This window comes from Amyelois transitella, chromosome W (genome assembly GCF_032362555.1).
Source record: "Amyelois transitella isolate CPQ chromosome W, ilAmyTran1.1, whole genome shotgun sequence".
Classification (NCBI taxonomy): Eukaryota; Metazoa; Arthropoda; class Insecta; order Lepidoptera; family Pyralidae; genus Amyelois; species Amyelois transitella.
The window spans coordinates 2,738,112-2,760,177 of NC_083536.1; the positions used below are offsets into that span (position 1 = coordinate 2,738,112).

General features: G+C 44.5%; 1 protein-coding gene across 1 annotated transcript; it reads right to left on the minus strand.

The window, feature by feature from the left end:
- Positions 1-8,053: 8,053 nt before the first annotated feature.
- Positions 8,054-8,908, minus strand: LOC106141255 (uncharacterized). Its single transcript, XM_013342907.2, has one exon. It carries the CDS (start codon positions 8,906-8,908, stop codon positions 8,054-8,056), a length of 855 nt encoding a protein of 284 aa, XP_013198361.2.
- Between the last annotated feature and the right edge of the window lie 13,158 nt (positions 8,909-22,066).

Genomic DNA, 22,066 nt, shown 5'->3' on the forward strand with positions numbered 1-22,066 from the left:
ACCATAAAAATTCACCATGCCGAGAAATAATTTTAATTCAGATACATTGGTTGGGTATGGCATGGATAAAATTGGTTTGATTTTCCCTGAGTCTACGTGTACACCATTTTTATTAATAATGAACCCTAAATATTTAACTTGTTCGACCATAAACTCACATTTTCTTTTTTAATTTTTAATCCATTTTTTTCCAAAATATTAAAAACTTGTTCAACAGAATTTAAATGAGAATCTAATGAATTATTTTTAATTAAAATATCATCATATAATATTAATACGCCTGGTACGTTTTTAAATAGATCCGTCATAAATTTTTGAAAGATTCCTGGACTAGATGACAGGCCATACACCAGGCGATTATATTTAAAGAGTCCCCGATGTGTATTAATGACTGTGTACTCTCTTGAAGCCTCGCTAAGAACAAGTTGGTTTTAGGCTTGTGTTAATCCAATTTGGTAAAATAGTTATTTCCACTAAGATCACTAAACAGATCATCTACCTTGGGAACCGGGTATCTGTCGACCAATAAAGATTTGTTGATTGTTACCTTGAAATCAGCGCATAACCGAATCCCGCCATCCGCCTTCCTTACTATGACCAAAGGAGTTGCCCAGGCCGAGCGCTCCACCGGCTCGATGACGCCAGCGCTCAGCATGGAGTCGAGCTCGGCGTCGATGCGAGGCCGCAGTGCGTACGGCACGGGCCGCGCTCGATGTAGATAAGGTCGGTCATCACGTCCATAAACGTTTGCGATTATTGGAATTTATCGACACTTTAAATTAAACGATACATTAGTGAAAACTGATGCTGGACACTATGATTTGAAAACATCTAAATTAAAAGGTCTGTCATCTCCAAATGAAGCCGATAAAGCAGTGAACAAAGCATACGTCGATAATATACTACAAGAGTTAAGAAAAGAAATAAGAGTGGTTAATGATAATATCCAAGTATATTTAAAAAAATTGGAAAAGCTACATCAGACCGTTTGTCAAAATCGTTTTATACAAAACAAGAAATAGATAATTTGATTGAACTTAAATTGAACCAACACAATGAGCAAAAAAAAACATAGTGGATGAAATTCATAAAGCAGCAAGAAGAAATTTTCCTCGTCGATTTACAATTATAAAAGGAATAGACGACTTATGGCAAGCTGATCTTATGGATTTTCAGAAATATTCTTATTTTTACAAAGGATATAAATATGTTTTAGTTGTAATAGATACTTTTACAAAATATGTGTGGACATATCCTATAAATGCCTATGCCAATCTAAGGTCTGCCGCGCCGATGGATGCATGGCTAGGGGCGAGCCTAGTCTCGAGCGTGCCACTTCCGCCATGGGGTTGGGCGACCCCCAGGTAATGGCTAGCCTTACCCTGGCATGCGGGGCTCTGCTGGGGCGGACAAAATTGTTCCCTTGCGTCTCGTGGGAATCGCATGGATGCAAATTTTTTGAAAGAGCACCTAAATGGCGGCGATGGTGTCCGCACCCCATCACGTCTCGTTCCCGGCGGGAGCGGTATGCGGTCTGCTGTAAGCCGCTTTGCGACGATGAATGTAAGAGGAGGAATGAAGGATAAAATTGAGGAAGTATGTCAGATGATGGGTGAAAGACGGTTGGATGTGTTGTGCGTGAATGAAACGAAGCGGAAAGGATGCGACGCGACGCAGCACGGCCCTTACACGGCGTATTGGTCTGGAATTTCCAGTACCAGCCGAGGCTGTCAAGGGGTCGGTCTAATCCTTTCTGCACGAATGGCTGAGTGTGTGAATGAGTATGAGTGTGTCAGCCCTCGTCTTCTATGGATTAGGCTGAAAGTTGGAATCACTCGGATCTTCGTTTTAGGTGTTTATGCACCGTGGGATGCGGGTTCGAGGGGTACAACATCAGCAAAAAGCGAAAACGAGGAGTTCTGGAATAGTGTAAGAGAAGTATTGAAAGTTACCAAGCCAAATGAGAAGATTATTATGTTAGGTGATTTTAATGGATGGGTGGGTGTAAAGCGTGATGGATATGAAAAGGTGCTTGGTGCGTTTGGTGACGAAAAGGTGAATGATAATGGAAGAAGTGTATTAGAAATTTGTCTAGAGTGGGATCTTTTTGTGTCGAACTCAATGTTTCAACATAAAGAGATCCACACCTATACAAGAGTGGAAGGTATTTTAAAAAGTATGATAGACTTTGTGATTGTAGATGAAAGATTGAAGAACAAAGTGCTGGATACCCGTGCATATCGCGGTGCTGGCATTGACTCGGACCATTTACTGGTGATATCCCGGATAAGGGGTATCTTCAATCGCTGGCGGCACAGGGTAAGGGAGCAAACCAGCGCTTTGGAAAGAGTGAAAGTAGAAAATTTGCAAGATATGGATGAAGGTAAGAAGTATATTAATAGACTGAAGGATGAAATTGAAGATTTAGATGAGAGGAGTAATATTGAAGATGGATGGAAGGAATTTAAAGAAAGAATTGTGAAAGTAGCTGTTGAAGTGTGTGGTGTAAGTAGAAGAAGGAAAGGGAAAAATCACAAAAATGCGTGGATGAGTAAAGATGTGCAAGAACTTGTGCGATTAAAGAAGAAAGCATGGCTGGATTTGTTAGCAGCAAAAGCTAACTTAAGAATGCAAGAGGTTATAGATGAGGATGTGAATGAAGCACGTAAGGAATATAAAAAAAATGAAAGATTTGGTTAAGAAAGCTGTGATTAGAAAGAAAGAAGAGTATAAAGAGGATTTTGATAAAAGGCTATCAGAAGACTTTCAGTCAAATCTGAAAGTATTCTGGAAATCCGTAAGGTCAGCCCGAGGAAAAACTATAACCAGAGAGCTGACTAGGATCAGATGCCAGGATGGTAGCGTTGTGAAAGGAGAAGAATGTGTGCTAAAGATATGGAAGGACTATTTTGAGAGTTTATTTGAAAAAAAGGAAGAAAATAAGAAAGAGTTCTGCTATAGCGAAGAAAAAGAGAATGAGATGGAAGGCGAAATTGAAATGTTTGAAATTGTGGAAGCACTTAAGAGTATGAAAGCGGGTAAGGCTGCCGGGTATGATAGAGTGTCGGTCGAGATGCTTAAAGCAGGAAAAGGCGTCGTAGCTAGACAGTTGTACTGCCTTTTCAATTTGTGTTGGAGAAGCGGCCGAGTACCAAAAGATTGGTGTAAGGCTGTTATTGTGCCACTTTACAAAGGAAAAGGGTCACAACTGGACTGCAAAAATTATCGTGGTATAAGCCTGCTTAGCTTCGTCGGCAAATTGTATGCTAAGGTATTGATTAATAGAGTCAGGAATGAAACTGATGACAAAATATGGGATGCTCAAGCGGGATTTCGAAAGGGAATGGGATGTACTGATCAGGTCTTTTCTTTGCGGTGCATAGCCGAAAAGTTTTTGGCCAAGAGTCAAAAAGTCTATTGCACATTCGTGGATTTGGAAAAGGCCTATGACAGAGTTGAGAGGAATGAATTGTGGTCAGCACTTTCTATGCATGGGGTGAGCAGTCTCTTGATACGAGCACTGAAATCCTTATATGAGGATTCGAGTGCTTGTGTCAGGATAAACGGAGCGCACACTGAGTGGTTTAAGATTGAGAAAGGTGTTAGGCAGGGATGTGTTGCGTCACCGTGGCTGTTCAACCTATTTATGGATAGTTGTTTGACAGATTTGAAAGAGTCTGAAAGTGGATTAAGGATGAATGAATTACTCGTCAAATGTCTGCTCTATGCCGACGATCAGGTTATACTGGCGTCATCAGCGGAGGAGTTACAGGAGATGGTAAACTGTATGCATGAAGCTTTAAAAGAGAAAGGAATGAAAGTGAACGTAAGTAAAACTAAAACACTGGTTTTTGAAATGGAGAAAGAAATGACAGCATGTAATATTTTGATTGGAGGAGAAAAAGTTGAGCAAGTGAAAGAGTTTGTATATCTAGGATCAAAGTTTACATCAGATGGCAAGTGTGATAGTGATATTGAAAGGAGAGTGAACGCGGGGAACATGGTGAATGGAGCTTTGCATGCCTTTATGAGCAGTCAAAAACTATCCAAAAAGGCTCGACTGGCTGTGCACAGGGGCGTGTTGGTCCCGACATTAATGTATGGGAGTGAAAGTTGGGTATGGCAAAAGAAGCACGAAAGCAGAATAAATGCAGTGGAAATGAGAGCGTTAAGGAGTATGTTGGGTGTGAAATTGAGTGACCGGATAAGGAACAGCGTGATAAGGGAATGTTGTGATGTGAAAGAAGATGTAGTTACAGGAATAGAAAAGGGTATGTTGAGATGGTTCGGTCATGTGGAGAGGATGAATGAAAACAGGTTGACTAAGCAGATATACAAGAGGAGTGTGGAGGGAAAGGTCGGGGTGGGAAGACCTAGACGAACATATCTTGATCAAATTAAGGACGTCCTGGTGAAGGGTCAGGTCAAAAGTGCCCGAAACCGCCGAGCTTGCATGAAGAGAGTTATGAATGTGGATGAAGCAAAGGAAATATTTATTTATTTATTTATTTATTTATTGGAACAACAAACAGCTACATTATATACAGATAAATAAGAATTTAAACATAAGAAGTGTTACTAATAATGTAGCCCACAACGTTATTCACAGAGTTACACTAGAAATCGGGGCTACTAACTACATTAAGACATTTTAAACTAAATAGGAAGTTACTTTAAAAACTTACTAATTAAATAACGAAATTTTGGCCTTAAAATAAATTAAATTATAGCTTTTTAAGAATTAGATTTTTAAATTTAGCAACATTACATGCAAGAATATCGATGTCCACAAATTCAACATTGTATGTTTCCATCATACGGCGAAGAGGGGCTCTCCGTCCACTGTTCGTGCGACACAAACTTGTTGCAAACAGGGGACGGGAACGAGTACGAGTCTCCCTCATCACAGCACTCCTGGGCACAGCGTAGTACAATCCATTCACAATATCAGTGCAGTCAAAAAGGTTGTTAACAATTCTGTGTAGAGCAGATACTTCAAGGTACTTACGTCTATTACTGAGTGAGAGTATATTATATTTTTTAAGTAGTATAGGATAAGGTAAGTACCGTTTGAAACACCTATAATGCATAGCCTTTAGGAATTTTTTCTGTACTCTTTCGATAGCATCATTATACTCGTTGTAATATGGGTTCCAAATGGGCACAGCATACTCAAGTTGAGAGCGAATGAGAGTTTTATACAGGTAGAGATATGTGGAGGTCCTTTTAAATTCAATGGAAGAGCGAAGAACGAAGCCATACATTTTAAAAGCATTATTAACAATGTTCTGTATGTGAGTGTCCAAGCAAAGTTTTGAGTCCAAATTAATACCCAAGTCTCTTACGGCTGACACTTTAGTTAGGTTAGTGTTATTTAATTTATAATGAAAGTTTATTACATTTTTATTTTTAGTAAAAGTTATCGTGCTACATTTACTAACGCTCAGCTGTAATTTGCTGTCATGACAATAGGCCGAGAGTCTATCAAGATCCTGTTGTAAAAGGATGCAGTCATCTATACTGCTAATTGCCTTGTAAACTTTGAGATCGTCAGCATAGAGCAGAAACTTAGAGTGGTGAAAACATTGTGCTATGTCATTTATAAAAATTATAAATAGCAAAGGACCCAATATAGATCCCTGAGGGACTCCTGAAGTGATAATGACACTTCTGGATTGATATCCATTGATAACCACTCTTTGAGATCTATTAGAGATGTATGACTCGAACCAGCGCAGCAGATTTCCGCGGATTCCATTGAAGGCTAATCTGTTTAGGAGCAGTTCATGGTCGACTTTGTCGAAAGCTTTCTTAAAATCCGTGTAACCCACGTCAACCTGTACACCGCGATCCATATGTTTAAATAAAAAGTTGGCAAAAACAATCAAATTTGATGCAGCGGATCTTTTTTTGACGAAACCGTGCTGTTCTTGGATTATGGCTTTATGTAGAATGGGATAGATTATGTTGTGAACTAGTCGTTCAAATAATTTCGCCAGCGTACATAATATAGAGATGGGTCTGTAATTTTCGCAGTCGTGTTTGGGACCACTTTTATGGATAGGAGTTATGTTAGCGTGTTTCCATATTTCAGGAAACACGCCTTCATCCAAACATTTATTATAAATTATACAAAGCGGTCGGCATATATATTTGGCGGTATTTTTGAACAAAATGGGAGGAAGACCATCAGGACCAGGACCCTTTGAAATATCAAGTAACTGCAGTTCTTTCATGATATCAGATTCACCTAGCCGAACATTAGTTATAAGAGTATCATCATTGCTCAGGTTATTGAGAGCCAGCCGTTGATTAGGTCTGAGTGAAGAGGGTTCAAAGACAGATTGAAAAAAATCTGAGAACATATTGCATACAGTTTCAGGGTCATTTGTTTTTACATCCTTATAATGCATCATGGGAGGTATATTAGATTTAGATTTACGATTAGCTATATATGTCCAAAAGTATTTCACATTAGTCGTAATATTGTCCTCAACTGAGTTGATATATTTTAAATAACACTCATCACACAATAATTTGAACTCTTTTCTGTATTGAGAGAATACTTCATAGTCAATTTGATTTTTGTATTTTTTCCACTTCACCCAGGCCTTTTCTTTCTTTTTGCAAAGTCTGATCAACTTGGGAGTAAACCATATGGGATAAGAAGTGCACCTGGTATTTGATAAAGGGGTATACTCTTTTATTAGTTTATCCAGAGTGTTCATAAAAACTTCGAGGGCCATTTCTGAGGGAAGATCGTCCAATAAAGTATTCCAGTCCGTTTTTTTAATAGCAGAGTTGATTAGGTTATAATCTGCCTTATGAAAATTGTATTTGGTATTAGGACGTTTTTTCATAGTATCCTCTACATGACTGACGGAAAAATAGGCTATAAATGGAGGGTGGTGAGATTGGCTAGATAGTAGAGGGCTGACAGTGTGCAGTGACGATGGAATATTAGACAAAAATAAGTCTAGAATCCTGCCAAGTCCATTCAGGAAACCGTTGTATTGTGAGACTTCGAGAACTGACATTAGATTAACAAGTAAGGAACACCTGGTAGATGCGCCCTCAGGATTAAAAGTAACGGGGGCTCCATTAATAGAAATAGGCAAAGAAGCAGACATCCATTTGATTTCGGGCATGTTGTAGTCTCCAACTATAAAATAGCTGTCGACGTCCGATGACGTAAGAATATTCTCTAATTTGTCAAAGTGGAGCTCATACATATCCGCTGGCGTCTGAGGCGGAATATATGCTGCACTAATCATATGTTTATTTTTGTTGTTTAAACTAGGTATTTCCACTATGATATGTTCTATCCTACTTAGTTGGGAAGGGTCTAGGTCAGATGAATATGCTAAGGTGGGTCTAAGGCTCCGAAGTACAGCCACCAACACTCCACCACCGTCCTGCTTGCCTGTAGCAACACGATCTCGGTCCAATCGGAATACCGCATAACGTGGGTCTATGAATTCGGTACTGTCAATATCGGGTGTTAACCAAGTTTCAGACAGTATTATGATATCGTAAGCGTTTAATAAAATATTCATATATAAAGTATAAAGCTTAGTTCGAAAACCTCCACAGTTTTGATAATAGATAGACAAATTCTTTTTGTTAACTGAGTTATCCATAGTCAAACCGCAAAACAATATCCACATATATAATTAAAAGTATTAAGTACGTATGCTGTGCCGTCAGGTTAAATTTATAGTCTATGTCCATAGAAATATTGCTTATGATTGATGTACAGTTATAAAAGTGTAAAGATAACATACGGGAGGCGCCCAAGTTTGTGCCATGTAGGCGATAAAATGAGGTGATATAAAAGTAAGGCGAATTACACATCGATACTGTTGCACTATAAAAATAGTTGGAATGGAAAAATCTGTAATAAAAACCGACTAAGGAAACTACACAAAAATTAAATGCAACTGCGTGACGTGTCAACAGGCTGTTGCAAAAAAAGTTGTTTAAAAATAAGAAAAATGCAAAATAAAATAAAGCTAGGTGGAATGAGAAAAAAGTAACATCAACTGGGTGTAGATTAGACGTTTTTTGTTGATAAAATCCGAGTGAGGTCGACTTCTCCTCGGACCGCGAGGGCTGGGCTATCGTCTCGCTCCCGCATAAGTATTGTGGCGTTTTTAATCCACACATACTTGAAGTGATGCTCCCTGGCGGCCTCACGGCATTTACGAAATAACTGCTTCCTTTGCAAAGTGAGGTGCTCGTTGATAAATATTGTAGAAGGAGTTCCGGGTATACCAACTTTGTCTGTACTCAACGACTTAATCCTGCGGAAGTTACTCAGAAAATTATCTCGCTGTAAACGTGTTAAAAATTTCACGATAATATTCTTAGGCTGCCTGCCTCCCTGCTGGGCGTGTGGGACACGGTGGACGGACACAATATCGCGTTGAGTGACCTGTGATTTAATAGCGTCGCCTATGGCGTTGACGATGCCCATCAAGTCCTCGTTGCGACGCTCTGGTATGTTGCACATTTCGATGTTGCACTGCCTGGCTTGTTGTTCCAAGGCGTCGATCTTATGCTCGAACTGTGAAACCACTTGGCAGGTCTGCTCGTCAGCAGTTTTTGATAGTTCATCGACCCGCCTTGCAAGGCTGCTATGCTCTTCAGATTGTACTTGGACTGAATATTTCAAGGATTTCAACTCGGTATCCATGGTGTTGACAGTAGTTTTAAGTGAGATATAGTCTTGTCTGAGAGTCATAATTTCGGTTTTAATTTCACCAAGACTAGTATGTAACTCGACTCTAATGGCTGACATGTTGGCATTGATATCAGTACGCCACTGGTTAATTGTTTCCAATAGTTGACTGAATTTGTCACTCGTAGGAGACTTTTCATGGTCAAATAATTCAGAGGAGACGTCCATGAGTGTATTGTCAGACGACGGGATTTGGTGTTGTCTCACTGGGGTATTTAGATATGACCCTTTTCTTCTCGTTACATTTGAGCACTCAGGACAGCTCCATCTGTCGCGACAATCATTAGAAAGAGACAGAAAATGATCTTTTTTTATGTTCAGACAATCACTATGAAACTTTCCTTTACATATGCAACATGCCAGATGATTGTCATTATGGTCTATTATTCTGCAGCAGCCTTTACAGTCCATTCTGAATAGTAAGAAATAACAGGAAGCAACAAAATAATATATATATTTATATATAATTGTATTTTCAATTAGATAAGAACTTAGTATTGTTTACAATTACGAAACAATAAAGTAGTGACATCTATTGGTGAGAGACCCGTGGAGCCACCTAGCGAAAGCGCATCGGATTATTGGGAAGCTGTGCGAGTGCAAGAATCAAATTGTAGGATGCTTAAAGCACAAAGCTGGTGGTGCCATCTAGTTCGTGCGAATGGCCTTTCTAAGAAAGTCGATATGACTTGCAAAAACAGATAAGGATAATTCGCTATTATGCGCAAATAATCTGTTCACATAAGCTTCGTAAGCGTGAAAATTAATCACTATTGATGTTTGTTCACAAAGTCAGCTCGACGGGAGCCACCCAACAGTACACCAGTATCAGTCACTCACAGGTTAGGTTATTTGCATTTCACTTATTACATCAGTTTTCCGTTTCTATGATCACTTACACACACTGTCCACCAGGTTTCAGGTATAGCTATATGGGTAAACTTAGTACTGTCACAAAAGCGTCGGCAAAACAATTTTAAAGTTTATTTTTCGTACGAGCGTAACACTGTAGATGTTTGGTATTTAGCGCCCTCTAGCGGCAAGCAAGCAAATATGCAGGGATCGTGGCAAGTGGAAAGAGGTAGTCTCTGCCTACCCCTCCGGGAAAGAGGCGTGAGTTTATGTATGTATGTATGTATATCCTATAAAATCAAAAAAACAAAAAATGTGTGTCAAAAGCTGTTAGAGATTTGTGAACGCAATCAAATTATATAGTCTGTGGTAGCTTCCCGCCTTTTTGCTCTCGCTCTCTGGTAACATACGTCAATATCTGTGAACACTGTTTTTGTGCGCTAATTAATTGTAATAAAGTAATTTACATATCTATAACATCCAGTTTTTATTTTCTTGCTCTAAAATCATCATGGTAGCAGAGCGTAGTTACCAAGCAAGAAAATAAAGTTATTAGTTTGTTCCGTGAAAGTATTTTGTGCTATCAGCCATTTTGAGGTTAGAAGTTTGCCGCGTGAAAAATACCGCCTACAGCAATCTTTTGTTGAAAGTACACTGCAAAAATGTTGAATGCCGGACACAATCCTTTCCACATCGATAGACTTGTCGGAAGAGACAATAATGCTAGTTGGAAATTCGCTGTACAGGCATATTTCGAGCTGGAAGAATTGTGGTGCTGCGTCACTGGAACAAACTCAGATACAAAGAAGGAAACAAAAGCTAAGTCAAAGCTAATCTTGTTATTAGATCCAATCAACTATGTGCATGTACAGAACGCAATTACATGTAAAGATGTCTGGGAAAATTTGGAGAAAGCTTTTGACGATAGTGGGTTGTACAGGAGGGTAGCTTTGCTGAGAGACCTCATAACAACTACTTTGGATTCTTCAAGAAATGTTGATGATTACGTTAACAAGATAATGTCGAGTGCACACAAGCTGAGAAATATTAAGTTCAATATTAATGATGAATGGCTCGGAACGCTGATGTTGGCAGGCTTACCTGAGACGTATAAGCCTATGATCATGGGATTGGAGAGCTCCGGAATCAAGATCAGCGCAGACGCCATTAAAACAAAACTCCTGCAGGAAGTACAATGCTCAGAGAGCTCAGCGTTCTTCACAAGGAAAAAGGGTGTGAGCCGTGTTAACAATATATCGAAGTTCAACAAAGGGCCCAGATGTTATAAGTGCAATAAACATGGCCATATTGCAAAGAATTGCTATAGCAATGTGAATAAGAAGAATTTGGAAAGTAAAAATAAAGAAGAAAGCAAGGAAATAGGTTTCATTGCAGCATTTTCAGCTTCTTCACAGTCCATGCATCCTGATTTATGGTATGTGGACTCAGGTGCTTCGATGCACATGACAAATAATTTTCAATCTATGTATGACGTCACAAGTCCACCGATACCATCAATAACAGTTGCCAGTAAGACACCGTTACCTGTTAAAAGTATGGGAAAGGTAAATTTATTGATGCAAGGTGATGAAGGGAGTAAAATTCAGGTAAGGCAAGTGCTAAACATACCTAAACTTGCAGCTAATTTGTTGTCTGTCAGTGCCATGGTGAAAAACGGTTGTAAAGTAATTTTTAGAGACAAAGGCTGTGATATCTATGATCATAATAAGAAACTCTTGTGTTCAGCAACATTAGTGAATAATTTATACCAATTAGACACACACCGAGAAGTGGAACAAGTATCACTCGGAGGTATGAAATATTTTGCTACTTTCATAGATGATTACTCTAGAAAAGTGTATGTATATTTATTGAAAAACAAATCGAGTGTGCTTGATGTTTTTAAAGATTTTAAGAGCAAGGTAGAGAATGAACTTGACAGAAAGATTAAATCTATTCGTTCAGACAATGGTAAAGAATATGTCAGTACTGATTTTGAAGGTTTCTTGCGCAAACATGGTATCGAACATCAGACTAGCACTCCGTATACTCCGCAGCAAAATGGACTAGCTGAGCGCATGAACCGCTCACTAGTGGAAAAAGCAAAGTGTATGTTGTTTGATGCCAATTTGTCAAAACAATATTGGGCTGAGGCGATAGCAACAGCAGCCTATGTGATTAACCGATCTCCAACAAAATCACTTGGTGGTAAAACCCCAATAGAATTATGGAGTGGCAGGAAACCAAACTTGTCTAATTTGAGAATTTTTGGCTCTGAAGTTATGGTACAAATACCTAAAGAACGACGTCAAAAATGGGATGCTAAGTCTAGAAAATTAATATTTGTTGGATATTGCGAATCCACCAAAGGATACCGCGTACTTGATCCTAGCACAAATAAAATAATTAAAAGTATAGATGTGGTGTTCCTAGAAAGTATCGAAGGAAATAATAATAACATTTACCTACCTTGTGTGTCTAACAGAAGTCCAACAGCAGTACAGCTACCTGAGGAGACCTGCAAAGAGGAGATAGAAAAAAACCTACCTCAGGCTTCTGATGATGAGTACCAGTCTGGCGACAATGATGATTCAACCTATTTACCAGAAGAATCGCTTGAGTTGGAGACACCGATACGTAATATAAATCTACGCCCACGGCGAAATGTCGAATACAGAGAAGAAGACGAGCCTGATGCGAGTTATTTTTGTCCTATATTTAATCTAAATGATCCAAAGACATTAGAGGAGGCTCTTTCATCTTCCCATGCTGATCAGTGGAAGAAGGCCATGCAGGAAGAATATGATTCTTTACTCCAAAATAAAACCTAGTCATTGGTTGACTTACCATCAGATAAAAGGGCATTGCCCTGCAAATGGGTATTTAAAACCAAAACTAATGAGAAAGGAGAGGTCATACACTTTAAGGCAAGATTGGTCATCAAGGGGTATGCTCAGAAGAAAGGTAGTGATTATGAAGAGGTATATGCACCAGTGGTAAGATATACATCTATACGGTACTTGATAGCCCTAGCTGCAAAGTATTATCTGGAAATGTCACAGATGGATGCTGTAAGTGCATTTCTACAGGGTGACATAGACACTGAGATTTATATGTCACAACCGGAAAACTACAGGAAAAATAACCAGGTATGCTTCCTTCATAAATCAATTTACGGACTTAAGCAGGCTAGCAGACAATGGAATGTTAAATTGAATTCTGCACTACTTAATATTGGATTGACTAGATCAAAGATTGATCCTTGTCTGTATCATTTGGTGAATTATTCAACAATGATATTCATTGCAGTCTGGGTAGATGATTTCTTAATATTCACCAGTTCTACTATAACTAGAAAAGAAATTGAAGAAAAATTGAAAGCAGAATTTAGTATAAAAGACTTGGGAGACGTGAAGCAGTGTATCGGTATAAGTATAAGCAGGAATCGAAAAACAGGTGTGATATTGTTAGATCAAGAGAAGTACATTAACATGATGTTGAAACGTTTTGGCATGACTGAATGCAAACCAGTCCGTACTCCTATTGAAGTAAATGAAAAATTCGAAAACAATTCTGAAGACAGGGATATTGATATTCCATACAGAGAGGCGGTAGGATGTCTTATATACCTTGCACATGTTTCCAGGCCTGATATTACCTTTGCTGTGAGTAAACTGAGTCAATTCTGCAACAATCCAGGACATCAACACTGGCTTGGAGTGAAGCGAGTTATGCGATATCTCCAGGGCACAAAGGACCTAAAGATGTGCTATAAAAGGGAAGAGTCTCATAGCATAACAGGATACTGCGATGCTGACTGGGCTAGCGACTCACTGGATAGAAGATCATGCACGGGTTATACTTTTCTGTTTCAGAATGCATCTATATCATGGAATTCATGTAAACAACAGACAGTAGCACTTTCTACTGCCGAGGCTGAGTATATGGCAATGGCGTCGGCTACCCAGGAAGCTTTGTGGCTACAGCAGCTACAAGCAGAGCTTGGCCAAAGCGACGATGGTGCGCTTCTTATATACTGCGACAATCAAAGTGCTATCAAGCTGGCTTCAACGGACTGTTACAAACCAAGAACTAAGCACATAGACATTCGGTGGCATTTTATTAGAGAGAATATTGTTAAATGTAAAATAAAATTTTTGTTTGTTAACAGTTGTAATATGGTAGCTGATAACTTAACTAAAGGAACCACTTTTGAGAAACATTTGTATTGTATAACTAAAATGGGATTGCGTTCTGTAGGGAGTGTTAGAGATTTGTGAACGCAATCAAATTATATAGTCTGTGGTAGCTTCCCGCCTTTTTGCTCTCGCTCTCTGGTAACATACGTCAATATCTGTGAACACTGTTTTTGTGCGCTAATTAATTGTAATAAAGTAATTTACATATCTATAACATCCAGTTTTTATTTTCTTGCTCTAAAATCATCAAAAGCAATGTTTGAAATTTTATCTCGTTCAAAACGAAAACCTATAAATTTACAAACTGATTTAGGCAAAGAATTTTATAATGATGCTTTTAATAAATTGTGTAAGAAATATGACATTAATCATTATTCCACCTACTCCACCAAAGAAGCTTCTATTGTGGAAAGAGTTATTCGTACAATAAAATATAATCTTTACAAAAATTTTAGTTTGTATGGTTGTTATAAATGGTTAGGACCAAATTTAACCAAACCGTTGTAGAAAAATATAACAATACTACTCACCGTACTACTAAATTTAAACCTGTCGACGTAAATAAAGTAAACCAGATAGATGTTAGATGTAACATATTGCGTGCACAAAAGCAAGTTTTATATCGCAAACCTAAGTTCCACGTTGGTTTTTTTTTTTTTTTTATAAAGAATTCACTCCCAACTGGTCGACAGAAATATTCGTTATTGTCAAGGTAAATGATACGAATCAACCAATATACCTATTAAGAGACAAACATAAACAGAACATTTTGGGAGATTTTTATGAATATGAATTACAAAAAACGAAATTTCCAGAATAGTTAATAGTTCCAGTCATAAACATTATGTAAAGTGGTTAGGTTTAAGTGAAAAAGAAAATAGTTGGGTGGACAAGAATGCATTACTATTGTAATATAATACATACATACATACATATGATCACGTCTATATCCCTTGCGGGGTAGACAGAGCCAACAGTCTTGAAAAGACTGAATGGCCACGTTCAGCTATTTGGCCCAACGATAGAACCGAGATTCAAATAGTGACAGGTTGCCAGCCCATCGCCCAAAAGAGGAATCCTAAGTTTATAAGCCTATTCCTTAGTCGCCTTTTACGACATCCATGGGAAAGAGATGGAGTGGTCCTATTCTTTTTTGTAATAGTGCCGGGAACCACACGGCACATTAGTTGCCTATAATGTGAGCGTTGAATTAGTTGTAATATAATGTGAGCGTCATAATAAATATCTTCATTTTAAGAATATCTATGAAGAAGGGAAGAGATATAAATAACGTCATCAATAATTTACCTTTCGAACTACATATTCCTGGATACGAGTATCAGTTTTGTGGCCAGGTACTAAACTTCGAAAACGATTATTGAAAGGTGAGCGAGGTATAAATAAATTGGATGAAGCTTGTATGTACCACGATATTGCATACAATAATAAGGATTTAAACATTCGACATAAAGCAGATTTAGACCTTTTTAATATGGCTAAGAAAAGAATAAAATCGAAGAGTGCTGGAAAAGGAGAAACATTGGCTTCATGGATTGTAAAAAATGCAATGAAAGCAAAACTCAAAGCTGGCGCTCGTTCATTTATTGAAGTAGTGAAAAATATACAATCTAAGCTTAAAATATTAAATCAAAGGACAAGCGTTCAACTATAAACTATGCATATGCAACCGCAAAAAGACTTTTCTAAAAATAACGGATCACGTACACGTTCACCACGATGTATACTTATTCCTAAATGCGGAGGCTTTTTACCGCTCATTCCCATCTTTGCCGGTCTGTCAGCTTTAGGTTCACTTGCTGGTGGCGCGGTAGGTATAGCAAAGGCTGTTAGTGATTACAAAGTAGCTCAGAAAAACGTTGAAGAATCTAAACGACATAGATAGATAGATAGATAAAACTCTTTATTGCACCATAAGAGTAAAACATACAAAACAACACAAAGCAGATGTAGATGGTACAAAGGCGGACTTATCGCTAAAGCAATCTCTCTCTCAAAGACATAACAAGATGATGGAATCTGTTGCTTTAGGAAAGGCCTTGTATATAAAACCATAAAAAATGGGAGCAGGATTATATCTAAGTCCTTCAAAAAACTGAAAAAGCGGCTACCCAGACGAGCACTAATTTAGATATAATGGAACATGCTATTGATATTCCTTACTTTCGCGAAGTGTATATGAGAGATACTCTTCCTCGGAAACCAAAAAAAATTGAGTGTGCTATATTAAATTTAGATAGTTCTGACAATCCTGGAACACATTGGGTAGCCTATGTTAAATATGTTAATTACTGTGAATATTTTGATAGTTTTGGTGATTTAAAACCACCACTGGAACTAGTAAATTATTTAAGTCCTTTAACTATAAATTATAATTATTTGCAATATCAGTCTTATGGTACTATAAACTGTGGACATCTTTGTTTAAAGTTTTTAAAAGAATTTTGGAAACATCATTTGTATAAATAATATAATAAAAATATATTTGTATCAGTATAATAATGTCTTTCACTGTGTCAAAGAGTGTGTGGCAGAGGAGAATTTTTAACAACTAACTATTCCCCTTTTGGAGAGAGAGAGATTCTCCAGGGTTTGTAGGTAGTGAAGTAATACTCCGTTTCAGAAGGTGAGAATGGAATGATTTATTTACAAAAGTTGGACATATTTATATAAAACTATTTACAAAGGAAAAGGCAAGGACGAATCAAAAATACGGAATTATTACCAATGATGAAGAGAGATTATTTTTAACAAATCAGAAATATCGAATTATAGCCAATGGTGTGATCGTATTTACAAGTAGAAATCTATCGAAAAGTTTTTGTTGATAATAAAATGGATTTGCATAGATTTCTTAGAATTTTGTATTGCTGTCTCCTGAGTCTGGATAGCTCCGTCTCGTTTCCGCTACACGTGTCGAGCTTGAGTTTCTGTGACGCCCGGCGCGGCCGCAGGCGCGCCGAGGGCGCTACGTGCGGTGTGCACGCGATGTTTGTTGGGTGAAACTTGCTTGCGTATAAAACCGTCTGGCTGCTTGCTCCCCGCCTCAGGATCGTGCCAGCTGCCGTAGTGTAAACATCTCATCTGCGTACGAGCCCGCTACAAGAAAATTTGTGCTTCAGTGCTGTGTCATCCTACTTTGTTTTAAAGTACGGATGACAAGTCCCCTGCGCCAGCATAAAGGCGTAGGCGGGGATAGTCGCGCGCAAATCAAGGAAATCCCGGACCGCGAAGGCGAGTTTTCCCGTTCCCCCACTACCCGGCCTCCCACCAGCGGGTCTCACCGGGGAAGGGGGGAGGGGGGCTGCTCGCCCCGCGGCCCGACGGGCTGCGCACGGCAACTCCCCGCCCGCGCGTCTTTGGGCTCCGAAATGGAGCCCCAAAAATCTACGGAGGAGGGTGCGCGCTCCCGCCGCCCCTCACCTCACCCCGCCGCTACCTTCGAGGCAACAACTAGTCGCCCCGACTCGCCCGAAGAGAGCTACCGGACTCCGGACGAAGAGAAATCAGATGACCACGCCCTTGCTTTCTGGGCGGAATGTATGCTCGGGATGAGGCGGCGCCCCCGCGGCGACGAGCTGTCGCCTAAGGCAGGTGTGGAGCGTGATTATATCACGCTCCACAGCATAATTCAATGCAGCCTCCTTAGCGCGGCGGCCCAAAGCTGGATGGCGCTCTTCTTCCGGCTGCGAGACGCCGAGGAAGCAGGAAGCCGTCCCGACGAAATAGACGTCGAAATTCTTCAGCAAGCCAGTGCGGGACGGGTGTCGGCGGGACTGGCCATGCCCCCCACACCCGCCCCCCTCCCCTCACTTCGAGCGCCGCGCCAACGGCAACGGGAGGAAGGGCCCGAATGTGAGACGCCCAACGCAAAACGTCCCAGGAAGAGGGCACACTCCTGGACCCCAAGCCCCCCGCACCCCTCGCACCCCTCGGATGCGACAACAGAAGATCGACGGGCTCCGGCACTCGTGCCGTCGAGCCCCCCACCGCGCCCCCGCGAAGCACCCCCGCGGTCGTCTGCGGGCGACTCAACACCGCCGGTCGCCCCCCCCCGCTCGGGTATACCGCTGCCACAGCGAAGTCGCGATCCGCGATTGAACCGCTCCCCCGCCCCCGCGCCGTTGCTGGCAGCTCCCGCGTGGGCTCCGCCGCAACTGGCCGCCTCCGCGCCGCATACCGCGCCGCCGGCCGCTCCGCTCAATGCGCCGCACGCCGCGCCGTTCGCCGCGCCGCCGGCCGCCCCGCGCGCCCCACCGCCGTCCGCGCCGCCGCCCGCGCCGCTCACCGCATTGCAGGCCGCCAAACGCGCCGCACCGCCGACCATGCCGTCCACCGCGCCGCTCACGGCGCCGCACACCGCGCCGCTCGCCGCACCGCTGACCGCGCCGCCGTCCGCGCCGTTCACCGCACTGCAGGCCGCCACGCGCGCCGCACCGCCGACCATGCCGTCCACCGCGCCGCTCGCGGCGCCGCTCACCGCGCCGCTCGCCGCACCGCTCACCGCGCCGCTCGCCGCGCCGCTCACCGCGCCGCGTACCGCGCAGCCGACTGCCGCGCGCACCGCACCGCCGACCGCTCCGCTCACCGCGCCGCCGGCCGCTCTGCGCACCGCGCCGCCTGCGGCTCCCTCCGCGTGGGGACAGCCGCGGCTGGCCGCCACTCGGCCAACGGCGCCACCTGCATCCTCTGCCTGGGGCCGCACCTACGCTGCTGCTAGTGCAAGCGCGCCCAGCACGTCCGCCGCCACTGCAATACCCAGCACCGCCGCTCCAGCTCCCGCTGCCGCCCCGCCAAAGAACAACGCCAGTTCAACCGCGCCCCCCTCGCAGGCCCCACGCACAAAATACCCACCCATTATAGTGGAGAAGCTCCCTGACTGGATGGTGCACTTCAGGGAGCTCACCGCAAAACTGGGACACCCGCCCTCAGCCCGCCCCTTCGGCGCTGGCGTTAGATTTACGCCGAGGGACGACTCCGAGTATCGTACCATCCAAAGGTACCTAGATGACTTGGCGCAAAAAGACACCCGCATCTCGTGGTTTTCCTACTCCTTGCCAGCGGAGAGGAGCCTCAAGGTGGCAATAAGAGGCCTCCCCCTAGAGACCCCCGAAGAAGCCGTAAAAGAAGCCCTCACGGAAAAGGGCTTCGAAGTCGAGTACGTGAAGAACATCCGAGCCCGGGGAGGGCGCCCCGGGTGTATATTCTACGGCCTCCTGAAAAAGACCTCGGGTTTTCAGGAGGTCTACCAGATCGATGAGCTCCTCCTGATGCCGGGCGTCAGGATCGAGGCGTGGAGGGGAAAGAAGGGCCCCGCGCAATGCCACCGCTGCCAGTTGTTCCGGCACAGCTCCCACAATTGTCACCGCCCTCAAGCATGCGTGCGCTGCGGGGAGCCGCACGCCGCCAGCGACTGCCCGCGTCCACTGGAAGTACCGGCCACCTGCGCCAACTGCGGGGGCCCGCACCCCGCCAACAACGCCGCGTGCCCGGTATTCAGGAAGGAGGCGCGGAACAAGCGGGCCGGAACAATCGCCCGCACGACGCCAGCGGTGGAGCCTGCGCCGATGGTGGAGGAGTCAGCGCCCGCCACTTTAATGGCTCCCGCAAACCCGCCCGCCGAGAGAGGAGCCGCCCTCCCTAGCGGGAAGAAGAAGAAGAGGAAGAGAGGCGCGAAGAAGTCGGGCGCGGGCTCACAACCACCGGGGAAGCCCGAAGCCCCCCCACGACCTCCACAAATTGACGGCCCAGAGCGGGTGCAGCCCGCACCAGCTCCAGCGCCCGGCCCAAACATCCCGGACACCAACGCCATGCTGCTCCTCCTGGGCCAGCAAATGCAGCAGATGGCGGAGATCCTTAGAGGGTTGCAAGCACGGCCTCAAATTTAGTGCCCCTCTAAGGATCGTTCACTGGAATGCCTCAACGCTCGCGAGGAAGAAAAGACTGGTGGCCCACTTCCTTCGCGAGCAAAAAGTCGACGTCATGCTGGTCAGCGAGACCCATCTCAGCAGGAGCGACCACTTCTCTGTACCGGGGTACTTCACCTACAGAAAGGACGAGACGACACCCACCACTGGAGCCGCTTATCGGGGACTGGCGGTGCTGGTGAAAAGGAGCGTCGTCCACCAGCTCATCCCCGTCGAGGAGTTCCAGTCCCTCTACGCGCTAGGAGTGCTGGTCTGCGTCGCCGGCCTAGAGCTCCGACTATTTGCCACCTACGCCCCGCCCAACTCAAAGGTCAACCCGGCGGAGCTTAGGAAGCTGCTGAGGTCGGAGTCTCCAACCATCGTGGCCGGTGACCTCAACACCAAACACACATACTGGAACTCCTCCAGGGACACCGCAGAAGGACGACGTCTCCTGCAGGACGCCATAGACCACCGTTACGACATCGCAGGTCCAGAAGAGCCCACCCACTATGACACTCAGGGCGGCTGCGATGTCCTCGACGTGTTGGTCTACAAAGGACTCCCAGCACCGCCACAACAGACGGTGCTCCCCGATCTGCCGTCAGACCACCGGCCCGTCCTCGTCCTAGTCGACAGTGCCCCGGTCAGGGTCTCGCTGACCACATGCCGCCGAAAGACAAATTGGCATTCCAGGACGCCCTCCAAACAGACTTTCCCACCAGGCCGATTGCAACGGCCGAAGACGTAGAGGAGGCAGCCTCCGACATGACCAGCCGCATCCAGGAAGCCCTTATCTCCAACACCAGAGAACTCGCAGCCGGCGCGAAACCCGATCCGCTGCCGCCGGCTCTCAAAAACCTGGTGGAGGAGAAGCGCGCAGTCCGAAGACAATGGATGCGGACGAGATGCCCCCTCCTAAAATCACGTCTCAATCGCCTGGTGGAAGACGTCAAAGACGCCTTGAACGAGCACGCAGCCAAATCGTGGGAGAATCACCTGCAGACTGTGGGCGATGGTATCCCCTCTCTCCATCGCCTATGCCGTCAGCTCTCGCGAGAGCCCCAACCAACCAGGCCACTGTTGGGCCCTGACGGCCTCCCACGATTTCGTGCGAAAGACCGCGCGGACATCCTTGTGGACCACCTGGAGCGCCAGTTCACGCCGAACCCCGTGACCGACCAGGAGCACAACCGGAGGGTCACCGATCGAGTGCGGGAACTTCTCACACAGCCGCTCGAGCCGACGGAAGACCCGGTGGTCTTCTCTCCCGGCGAGGTGCAGCGAATGCTGCCGAAGCTGAAGCCAAGGAAAGCCCCGGGCGCGGACCAAATCACCAATGAGGCGCTGCGCCATCTCCCGCCGCGAGCTATCGCGGCGACCACGCGCCCCTTCAATGGCATACTGCGCTCGGGTCACTTTCCTTCTACATGGAAAAACGCAAGAACCATCATGCTGCCCAAACCGGGAAAAGATCACCGAAGACCCAACGGATTCCGGCCGATCGCGCTGCTGAGCAAGTTCTCGCAGCTCTTCGAGCGCCTGTTCCTCCGGCGACTGCTCCCTTTCGTCGAGCCACGACAGGAACAATTCGGGTTTCGGCCCGAACATTCCACGACGCTCCAGGTCGCAAGACTGCTCCACAAGATGTCCGAGAGCCACAATAAGAAGGAATACGTGGCTGCCGTATTCCTGGACATGGAAATGGCCTTCGACAGGGTATGGCACGAGGGGCTGCTGTACAAGCTGTCGGAGGCCAAAGTGCCACCAAGAATGGTCAGGGTGTTGGCCTCCTTCCTCACGGATCGCCGAGTCCATGTCGCAGTAGAAGACGCCGTCTCCTCCGTGCGCCCTGTGCGCGCCGGAGTCCCACAAGGAAGCTGTCTGTCCCCGGCCTGCTACGCCGCGTTCACCGACGACATCCCTGCCGTCGGCCAGGTGGAGCTAGCGCTGTACGCTGACGATGCGGCGTACTACGCGTCGTCCATGCGCCCGCTGTACGCCGCCAAGAGGCTGCAGCCCACACTCAAGGCTCTGCCGGGCTGGCTCTCCAAATGGAGGCTCTCGATGAACGTCGGCAAGACCCAAGCGATCATGACGGGGACAAGACCCCACCCGCCTCCACTGCGACTGCTCGGCGAACCGGTGCCGTGGCGGCCACATGTCAAATACCTGGGAGTTACCATTGACCGGCGTCTCACGTTTAAGAAGCACGTGGGAGACGTCATCGCGAACACCAAGGCAGCGAGAGGGAAGCTTCACGGAGTCCTCTCCTCCAGCCTCCCCCTGAGGACGAAGCTCGGGGTCTACCGAGCATACATCAGATCCCGCCTCACGTACGCGGCCCCGGC

Excerpts from the sequence above, each read along its gene's own strand:
- LOC106141255 (XM_013342907.2), bottom strand. The coding sequence starts at position 8,908 with ATGGACGTCTCCTCTGAATTATTTGACCATGAAAAGTCTCCTACGAGT.